This window comes from Octodon degus, unplaced genomic scaffold (assembly GCF_000260255.1).
Source record: "Octodon degus isolate 3935 unplaced genomic scaffold, OctDeg1.0 scaffold00049, whole genome shotgun sequence".
In the NCBI taxonomy this organism is placed as follows: Eukaryota; Metazoa; Chordata; class Mammalia; order Rodentia; family Octodontidae; genus Octodon; species Octodon degus.
The window spans coordinates 9,469,631-9,480,712 of record NW_004524625.1 but is presented as its reverse complement, the minus strand read 5'-3'; the positions used below and the strand labels follow the sequence as shown (position 1 = coordinate 9,480,712).

The 11,082-nt window shown below is 39.2% G+C and overlaps 1 protein-coding gene across 3 annotated transcripts in view; it reads right to left on the bottom strand.

The window, feature by feature from the left end:
- Pcf11 (PCF11 cleavage and polyadenylation factor subunit) overlaps positions 1 to 11,082 on the bottom strand; it is a 30,663-nt gene that overhangs the window by 18,114 nt on the left and 1,467 nt on the right. For 2 of the 3 annotated variants that reach the window (XM_023716732.1, XM_023716731.1), the window contains exons 2-8: positions 8,176 to 8,301; positions 6,194 to 6,382; positions 5,649 to 5,843; positions 3,383 to 4,494; positions 2,816 to 2,996; positions 2,228 to 2,711; positions 126 to 1,684 (exon numbers count right to left, since the gene is read on the bottom strand). In XM_023716732.1, the coding sequence (XP_023572500.1) occupies positions 126 to 1,684; positions 2,228 to 2,711; positions 2,816 to 2,996; positions 3,383 to 4,494; positions 5,649 to 5,843; positions 6,194 to 6,382; positions 8,176 to 8,301 (3,846 nt within the window). The remainder of the gene's footprint in view (positions 1 to 125; positions 1,685 to 2,227; positions 2,712 to 2,815; positions 2,997 to 3,382; positions 4,495 to 5,648; positions 5,844 to 6,193; positions 6,383 to 8,175; positions 8,302 to 11,082) is intronic. The other variant, XM_004632545.2, reaches the window with a different exon arrangement.

Below are 11,082 nucleotides of genomic sequence, written 5' to 3'. Positions count from 1 at the left end.
AAAAAAAAAAAAAAAAATCAATCTATGAGACAATTTTCTGCAAACCCACCTCGAACCCTAGGAACACTAAAAATATACTTGATCTGCATTATCATATAAATTTAGATTAACCACAAAAAACCCACCTGCTGAGATGCTTGAATATTTCCAACTGACATTGGAGCAGGTAAATTGCCAAAGTTTCCAAATTGAGAACTCTGAAGATTCTTTTCATCAAAATAGTGTCCAGAAGCTCTGTTAAGAGGATTTGAGAAATTCTGGTTCCCAGGGCCATGTGGTCCATTAAAATTTGGTCCTTGAGGTGAATCAAATATTTGTTCATGTCTCTGGAACTGCAGTCCTTGGGTCGGGGTATTAAAAGCACTGCCAGGTGACTCATTGTATGGACCAGTCTGATTAAAAGGGGCTGACTCAAGCCTCTGTGAAGGATGATTGTCAAATCGTGTGCCTTGTAGACCAAGAGGAATATCAAACCTTGATGCTTGCTGGTGTTGTGGACCATCAAATCTTTGAGGTATACCATCAAATCTTGGCTGAACTTGCTGTCCAGGAGGTCCATCAAACCTCTGAGGGCCTGGTTGACCAGTTCTTTCAAATCTAGGACCAGGCTGGCCATGTAACCCATCAAATCTTGGCAAGAGTGACGGCTGACCTGGCTGCCCATCAAACCTTAAAGCATGGCACCCTTCAAATCTTGGACCACCTTGACCCAGAGGCCCTTCAATTCTCAGGCCGCCTCCTGGTACTGGCCCCTCAAACCTCATTCCACCTCCTTGTTGTACCAGAGGTCCTTCAAACCTGATGCCAACACCTGGCTGGCCATGGGGACCCTCAAACCTCAGGTTCCCACCAAGCTGATTATGTTGTCCTTCAAATCTCAGACCACCTACTGACTGACCATGAGGGCCCTCAAACCTCATCCCAACTCCTTGCTGTAGCAAAGGTCCCTCAAATCTGATCCCACCTCCTGGTTGACCATGAGGTCCATCAAACCTAATTGCAGCCCCTGATGGACCATGACCTCCCTCAAATCTAAGAGCACCTACAGGCTGACCACGGGGATTATCAAATCTAAGACCGCCCACAGGCTGACCATGAGGTCCCTCAAACCTCAGACCACCCACAGGTTGACCACGATGTCCTTCAAACCTGAGACCACCAACAGGCTGACCCCCTGGTCCTTCAAATCGCAAACCACCTGCAGATCCCTCAAACCTCATACCAGGAGAACCTTCAAACCGAAAACCACCTCCTGCTTGACCAATTGGTCCCTCAAAACGCAGAGGCGTTCCTACTGGTCCTGGAGGACCTTCAAATCGCATAGGACACCCGCCTCCTAGCTGACCTTGTGGTCCTTCAAACCTCAGAGGGCCTCCTCCCCCCATCTGGCCAGGTGACCCATCAAACCGAAGAGAACCTGGTGTAGGAGGTCCATCAATTCTGGGGCTTAATTTATTAGGTCCTTCAAAAATCATCTTGGCTGGGCCCTCTCTTGACACCGACGGCCTACTAGGCCCATCAAATAATGGTCTGTCTTCAGCCAAAGCCGTAAGTCGTTGATTTGTATCAAGGCCAGCAAATCTTGATGCTGGGCTATCTACAAATGGTTTATCTGAATCTTCATATCTAGGTCGCTTAAGTGGAAAGCGATCATTGAACGGAGATCTCTGCTCTTCTCTTACACCTTTTAAGAGAAAAATATATTTTCACTAAATTTGAGTTTATATCAAATTATCTTAAAGACTATATTCAGCTAAATGTTTACCACAGTTAAAAACTATCTCACTATATTAGAAGGGAAGAAAAAGACAGAGAGCACTACTCAATAGATAGGAAGATGCCCACTAGAATCAGACACATCTAGGTTTAAAAAAAAATTCCCCATCCTATCCCTATCAACTTAATGTTTGAGAGCAAGTTATTTAACTTCTCTGGCTTTGTTTCTGATCTGTAAAATGAGGTATATATTTAATTGGGTACAAATTAAATAAAATCACATCTATATATATATATAAAAAAAAAAAAAACCAACTAGTGAAGTCCTTGAAAAGTCACTGTCCTTATGGTAGCTCCCTTCTCTTTCCAGAGGGAAAAATGAAACAGAACTAAACAAACATGAAGCAAACAAAAGTAGTCTGAACAGTGATGAAATCCATCCCCACTTAGCTTTTCACTTTCCCTTCACTTCTGTGATTCAATAGGCATAATCTAATTTAACTTTTTCTACCTTTAGCAGAGACTTGCTCGTCATGTCTTCTCCGGCCCTCATGGGGTGAAAGATTCTCAGCATAAGTACGACTCCCAGATATAGGAGAAAGACGTCTTGCTCTTTCACTAAATTGTTCTTTTCTGTCAAACTGTGCTCCACTAGTCCTACTGGCATGTTTACTTTTGGATGGCTCACATTCTATTCCAGACAACAAGGCATCGGTCAAAGGGTAGTCAAAAATATCAGGATCTAAAAGATCAAGTCTTGGAAATGAATGCTGAACCTGGGTCCTTTTCAGTTTTGCTTTATGTTCATAGTAGGTTAATTCAGCATCAGATAAGAGAGGTTTCTTTCTCAATCCACCTGCATGTTCTTCTGTAGGGCTATCCCGCACCGTGCACCTATGTTTACCTTCTTGGTACTGAAATAGCTGGCGAATTTGATGCACAACCACCAGGAACTCATCCTGTGTGATCTCGCCGGACGCTAGACGCTCGCTCGCCTGCACGGGCAACAGCAGAAAATTGCAGATATTCAGTATGAGAAGGACGTACAAAGAAAGACAAGAGACAGCAGTGACCACGGGCAATGCCAAAGGTAAACTACCTTTTGAAGTAACTCTCTTTTGCTTGCAACTGTCAACTCTTTCGGAATCTGCAGGTTGGCATCTACACTGAGCCGATGCTGCTGCTTGGGGGCCCGAGGTGACAAGATTCCTTTGGCGCTTGACCAGCTGTCCCTATGCCTGAGGTGAGGCGATTTACTATGCTCGTCCCCCTGCTGTAAACTGAAACCACAAATGCACTACATTATTTTCAAAATGTCCTTTTGTAAGTTCTCAAGACCGTATTTAAAAATCCTTTTCAAAAGGGATCTTTTAAAGTAGATATAACCAACCATGAAAAGGAAACACACAAAAAAAAGGAAACCAGGTATGAATTCTAATTTGTCCATGACATGGACTGCAGCCTTGGTAGGTTAGTAAACCTTTGTAAACTTCAGTTTTCTTATTTGTAAAAGAGGAATAATGGTATTCAACCTACAAGGTTCTAAGAATTAGATGGAAAAACAAGTAATTATAAAACCCAAATAAAGATTTCCTCATTTTAAAATTAACACTATCTTTAAAATTATACACCTTACTGGACTTGAACAAGTATGTTAACATCGTACCTTTTATTTTCTTCCCAACCAGATTTCCATCTTTTGGTGGACTTAGAACTTGGCCAATTTTCTATGTTCTCCTTTGGTTCAGTGCCTGATTTCACAGAATGCTGATTTGCACTCTCTAGTGGTCGTTCCTCTTCCACCTTTTTCATTCGTCTTGGATCTCGCATATCCTGTTTAGTGCTTCTCTTCGCGTTTCTTTCTTCCCTGGAAGGCGGTGTAAACTCTTCCATATGTGACTGTTTAATTCCTGATTGGCGCATCTTCCCAGCTTTGGGTATCAAAGTTGGAGACAGACTTCTCTGCCTGCGTTTGGGTGACCGCCTATCTCTCCGCTTTGGGGAATGTATAATTGGTGACCGAGACTTGGGTGATCTCGACCTTGAACGTTTTCTAGTGCTTGATCTCCCAGGTTTTGTTCCCTGCTTCTCCGATTCTTCTGTTATTGTATCCTGCTTTTGCACAACACCATTTATGATTTTATTTCTACTTCCAATCAGTCTGTGCTCAGAGGACTTCATGTGCTCATCTTTATCCTTTTTTTCTGCAGTTTTTCTCTTTTCTTTTATGTCCTCATCTTTACCATCAGTCTTATCCTGAAGATGTTTTTTCAGTCTTGGATCTCTCTTGTTCATATCAGACAACCTCACACTCTCAGATTCTTGACCTTTCAAGTCCTTTGTGTGGGACAATTTGTTTTTCAAAGGTGATGGAGATTTAGATTTAGATTTAGATTTAGAATCTAATTGGTCAAATTCTTTCTTGATTACTTTTTCACCGGATTTACTTTTTTCTTGCTTGGATGAGTTTAGCTTTTCAGAGGGAGCAGCTTTACTTGTCTTAATATCAGACTGATTCAACGTGTTCATTAGAAATTCTTTTCTGTGACTTTGATCTTTTCCATGAGAAGAATGTTGGCTCATCCTGTTAAGACGGGGATCTCGATTAGTTCCTTTCAAATCCTGAATCTGTAAAGATGGACCTGGGCGGTTTTTCTCAGGCGGAACAGGAACTTGATGGGGAGCTTTAACTGCCATAGCAGGAATCTGCGTTAATTTGGATGGTGCAGATCCAGGACCCAAGCTGGAGGTCTCAGGCTGAACACCAAGAGAAACAGCCTAAAATAAAACATAGATGTTACTTTAATACTATAAAACATACAGATCATCTCCATCGCTTGACATTATACAGAATACAATAAAGAATATAGCCAGGCATGGTGGTACACGCCTGTAATCCCAGCATTGTGGAGGCTAAGGCAAGAGGATCACTATGAGTTCAAGGGCAACCTAAGCTACAAAGTGAGTTTAAGGCCAGCCTGAACTGCATAGTGAAACCCTTTCTCCAGAAAAACCGACTGACCGACCGATCAAACAAGCAAGCAAAGCTGTACTGAATAAATTTCTTCACTAAATACTGTATATATACCAACATTTCCAGTACACAAGCATAACACAAAGAAAGTGTTTAAATGGTTGCTGACTTCTCATTAGTCTTGTCGTTTTTCTTTCAAATTATCTCTCGATAGAACTGGGGGCGGGGGGACTTTCTTCCTAATTATGCATTCAAGAGTCTACACTGGACTGCACAGAAGAAACCGCTACATACCTACCCTTTAGCTGCAGTGCACAAGAGGTGGTCATTCTGGTTCAATTCTATCATGAAATGTAGTTTCTCCCAAACAGCACTGTCAATAAACTCGTAAAATCCTGTCTTCCTCTACCTCCTGACTCTCAAGCCCATGCAGTAAGAATAATTTAATATAAAGTTATACATAAAAACATGTGCTTGGGGCCGGGAGATGGCTCAGTAGAATAAGCGCTTTCCTGGCAAGTTCAAGGGCCGGAGTTCAATCCCCGGTTCCGCAAAAAAAAACAAAACATGTGCTTATGCCTCCAGGTCTTAAAATTTTTCATGGTTTTCCTTTTGCAAACTTCTAGGTACACCTCCTTGGTTCATTATATCAAATACAGTAAAAACATTCGTCACAACAAAACTATCACCTGGGGCCTTAAGTATTAAGTCCACATGAACATAGTTAAGTGAAACGAAGATGCTACCTCATAAGATAGCTATCTAATGAGAAATGTTTGGAAGAAATATTTTGTACAATATATAATCAAATGAGCTTTACAATAAAGGTAGAAAACCTTGGTCTAATAAATATGGTTCACAGCCTAAAAGAAAAGTTATCAATAAAATAGCATGTTAATATAATTCAAATACAAAATACTTCTTTGTGTAAGACAGATTTAAAATCTCTACCACTTACCAGTTGTGCCTTAGCTTGCTCTAGCTCCAACTCCAGCTTTTTCTGCTGAAGTTCTAACAACTGTTTCTGTTTTGCCAGTAACTGCTGCCTTATTAGCTGTTCTTGGGTAAGATTCTTCTGTATATCGGGAACAATTGGGGGAGTGGAGATGCTGGGGGAACTGACCACTGTGCCAGGTGTTGAAGGCTCCTCAGGCTACAAGAAAAAATACCTTTTATCAAGAATACATTATAAAAAATTTTAAAAAGAATATATTATAGCTTAAAAGGAAGCTAAGGGCTAAGATTATTGGCTTAATTTATATCATCCAGTCATAAACAGCCAATCATGTTTAAAAAGCACACAAAAAACTTTTCAGGAATTTAAAACCCCAAAAAAGTTTTAAGAAAAAAATACGATGAATATATTCTTAAATTAAAATCTTAAATATATATACTTTTATTTTTTCAAGCCAATCTGAGAGCTTTTTGCATTCTGGCAAGAAATTTTAAAGCAGTTAAAATGAATTAAACACGTATTTATACAATGTTCGTATTAAAACTTACCGACTTATTTAAAAATTTGGGATTCACATGGATGCTAGACGTATTCACATTGGGGGGTAGAGGTTTAATAGGCCAAGCAGGGTCTAACGAATTGACTCTGACATCCAGGGCATAAAGTTTCTTCAAAGGGAATATTTCATCCCATGTAGAACGTAATTTAAATAAACTTTTTCTAGTATTTTCATCCACCTAGAACAACAGAACAGTTCTATGGCTTGTTAAGTTACTATAAAATGTTTTATATAAGTGTAGAGCTACATAAATCCGTTCTACTTCACATACATTAGAACTACACTGACCATTTGCAAATATATAGAACAGTGATAATTCATTAAGAGTACTTAAATATGTTAACAAATTTACCCTTAAAAATTTTAGAAGAAAAAAAAAATTTTAGAAAATCTTAATTATTACCTATCCTTCAAGCCAGAAATTAGGCAAGTCTTTGAATTTTAAAAGTAAAAAAAAGTCTCCATATTTTAGGGCTTTTTAACTTTTAAGTAGTTATTTTTAATATTACTATCATTCTGGACAAAAATATAAACTACAGAATGGCTCACCTGATTGCTTTTTAATCTCATAGTTGTACAGAGTTAAAATTAGGACAAAAATGTAATATATGGTTAATAACCACGGAAAACTATGGTATGGAGGCATCCTAGAATTTAAATTCACAAAACCTTAACCACTAAAAAGCTTTAGTTATCAAACTTATCTGCTCATATTTGTGATGGGCATAACAGTTTTGCTTTTTCTTTTTAAGAGACCTCTACTACTGGGCAAAACAATTTTTACCTTTAGGACAATGATGTTTTACCTGTATTTGTGTCTTTAGCTAATATACTATGTCACTTTTACCAACTGCAGCTAATAACCCATCTGCAATATTACAGATGTAACTGACAACCCATCTGAACACAGGGCAACAGCCAGCTCAAGTGCTCCCAAACTCCTTACTGCAAAATTGGCCTCTCCTTCAGACCGACTCAGGTAAGCAGCAGCAAAGATCTACAAATGCACTGACACTACTTTTTAATGCTATCTAAAATAATGTTTCCCAAGCGCAAGGGCCTGAGTTCAATCCCTGATTCTACCAGAAAAATAAAATAATGCTTCCCAAAGCATTCTAACAACTCAAGTAGCAACTATACACTTTCTAGTAAGTAAAATCTATTATTGAATAGTATCCTTTAAAAAAAAATTCCAATTCTACAAATCTGACAACTGACTTATACAGACACAAGTGTACTCACTAAAATATAAGAAGTATACCACTTACTAAGAAACAAGCTTTTAAACCCAGGCTTCCTGGTAAGTGTCCTTTTGCTCAGTGTGAAAAGTAAAGTCTAAAAGGCAGACAGCTACCTCAACAAATTCCTAAACATCAACACTAGTGCCCAACTACCAGATACAATGTTACAAGAATTTCAATCTCTAGCTTTGGAAACTAAGCAGCTTTCTTCTAACCACAAAGAAAGGAAAATAAATATTTCTAAAATAATCTGAGCCAATTAACTGGTCCACCATCTGCCCACCTGCAACACTGGCTTAAACCCTGAACAAAGAAAGAAAAAAGAAAGCTGGGGGTTCAAGGTTTCAATAATCACAGATTGATACAAACTGGAGGATTATGCTTTTCTTCAGAACAGTAGAAATTTAAACAAAATGTTAAGCACTGAGTTTTATATCTTTTTGTCCATACTTTAGGGATGAAACATCTACAGATGACCAATGCTGTTTGTCTAAAAGCACAATTCTAAAAGTGAATTAAAGTATACTGTATTCTTGAGTAATATAAAATCTTAAATCTGTCTTAAAGGTGGAACACAAACATTCTGCCAACTTTCTTTAAAACACTGCTTGAAAATAAATGTCCAAGAAAGTAAAATATTTCACCACCCAAGAAAACCCAACACAAGTCAAGTATTTATTTAATTGGGAACATTTTTTTAAAAAGCAATTATGTCTAAATGCATATATACCTTTTCAAACACACAAATAAATGTTGCAACTAGATTTTTAGTAAAGGCAGTGAGATACTCTCGTCCAACGTTTTTCACAATGGAATCCATAAGGTACATAACCGGAAGTTTCTCTGAGGAAGGAGCCTAAGATAATAAAAAGAAACTGAGAAGTTTAGTATACAATGAATTACCACCACAGAATTAAAAAGTTTTTAAGTTCATAATACAGACCTCTATATTTGTTCGTACTAAGGACGTTTGAATTATTATGAAGCATACATGCGTTTATCAAACTTAAGTGTTCAGTCTCTTAAAATGGTCATTAGTTGAGCACAAAAAGTTTCAGACTATCAGGAAAAAAAAAAACACACTAGGAATTCATTTGAGACTCTGGAATTTCAGGTACAAATGATTAAGAAAAAAAGCAGCTTTAAGTGACAATAAAAAGAAAACTACTGTAACCTAAGTGTCAGCTTCTAGACCCACACTAACTTACAATGTACCTACACTCAAAAGAAATCCTAATTACCAAGGCATATTTCATGTTAAAATCTCTGAAGCTTTTGTTACCTGTAAAATTAGTTCTCTAGAGTCCAAATGAGCAAAAATTAAATACACTTCATGGAGGAAATCAATGTCAAGACTTAAAACTTGCACAAGAACATGCAGGAAAGTGCAAGTTTGTTACTGATACAAGAAAAACTGGATGGAGCAGTCGCTGAGTCACATAAACCAGGTTGAACTTGACTCTGGAAACATGGATTTGTCCTGAAGATTGTCTTCACAGCACGGACTCTCCGCCGAAATAATTCTCCTCTGATAGGCACAAACCAGAGGCCTAAATCTGTGCAGAGCCACTGCAGGGAGGCTGGCAAAGGCAGCCCTTCCAATGTAATGGTGCCCAGTCCAGCGGCAGCGCCTGCCCACCACTGGCTCTTAGAAGGCACAGGAAGCTTCCAGAAAGCCTCAGCAGGTTCACAGACTTGTCGAGGAGCATTAACACACACCATATACACTGTTAACTCTGACTCCACAGGAGCATACAAGGTTTAAAAAAAAAAAAAAAAGCAGAAACTGGGGTTTCCCGCTTGACCCACCCATTGTGTACAGAATCTTCACCCTGACCACCACTTACCCACAGCTACCTGGAGCTAGGCCACCCTCAGCTCTGGAGAATACAATTCCACCATACTTCCCAAAACCAAGGGCCTGCACCAAGTGTGTGGAAATGCTCTCGCTTCTGGGAACCCCTTTACAACCAGTGGGTAAGAAAACCTTTGAATAACTATATGAAAAGTATTTTAGGGTGCAACCCAATAAAAGGACTCACAAGGCCACACTGCATGTGGGTGAACTAGTAAGTGCCTACATGTCAGTGCTACATTGCTGGGTCTTTACCTTACAATGTCTTGTTTCATACCAGTCAAGTGCATTATTGTATTTAGGAAGATAAGCAGGCTTTCAACGCCAGGCCCTGTTCAGTAAGCTAGTTTGCTAGTTTTTGTATTGTACAAGTGGAGGCTTTAGACGTTAAGTTCTTTTTCCCTATAGCTCTTTTATGGGTAGGGGTCAAGTTAGGTGTGAACCCATAAGTTTAGTAAGGCTGAACTGATCAAGAATAAAGACACAAGCATTCACCTCCAAAAACACAACACCAAGCCAGTCTGCTACCAAATGAGGGAAGGCCTCCCCTCACCCTCACCGCCCCCAAGAGACCCCCAAGTGACTTTTACATCTTTCCCTCAGTCTTGCTTTACAAACGTAACCAGGGAACTTGTGCCCCAAAAATTTCCAGTTTTTTACCAGCAAATAGTCATCCTACTTTCACCACAATGTGTAGCGAACACTAATACAACTTTTATGTGGTCCCTACATTCCGCCTTGTTTTCAGCTCTCGAAGATCTTCTCCCACAAGGATACTGTTCTGTGAGTACCCAAGCTACTATTAGGTGCTGTGGAGTAGTAATAATACCCAAGATAGGAGGTAATTAGATTTTAAAAAGTAATGTTCTCTTAAAAATGGAAGTGCTGTTTTAAGGCATTGACTTTCAAGCCATCAGTAAGGCAAAAATTAAGTTTTCACGTCCAACATGTTTGTGGGGGGATAAAAAGAATGTTGCATATGAGAAACACTTCCTTTCTCAAGCTCTTACTTTAGAAAAAATAGCTGTTTTACAGACATTCAAAGGTGAATACTTGTAATTTTAACTGTCAAAATGAACGCAATAAATCGAGCCATCAAAAAAATAAAACCTTGCTTTTTTTGCCTTTAAAGTATGAAAGGACCACCTGCAACCGTGTATCTTGTGAACAGATTACCCAAAAAAGTGGATGGAACCTAAAGAAGAATGAACCCAAGTCACTTAAAGACTTTTGTTTAAAACACACAACCACGTAGATAAAAATAAATCTTGGAAACAAATTCTACACCTTACAAAGGTAAATAAAAAAGACAAATACATATTTTATATGTTTTATTCACAAATTTTATAATACCAGTCACACATTTCAAAACCATTTATTAGAGTCAGACCACTCAGTTTTTACACTAGACAGAAACCGTCTCTAAACAATGTATTGGTGGTTGTTGTTAAAGTGGCCTTTAAAAGGGGTTCACTCTGCTAAAAGCAGGCTCATCCTCACCACTGCAATCACTAACTAGAAAAAACTGAGCCATAAGTACAAGATGGAAAAAGTAACTTAAAACGGAGCACTGGGAAGCCATTAAAAACTCATGGTTACTAAGTTTAACAGTGACTTTACGTAGATGACATGTCACTCCCACCATGAATCCACAGAAGAGGAAGCCTGCAGGGAAGCGCGAGTGGCAGAGGGCCACTTCCGGGAAGGGGCCGGGAAAGCGCGCCCTCGCTAGCCGGGAAGGGACCGAGGCGGCGGCGCGGCCGGCCGAGCGCGCAGAGAGGC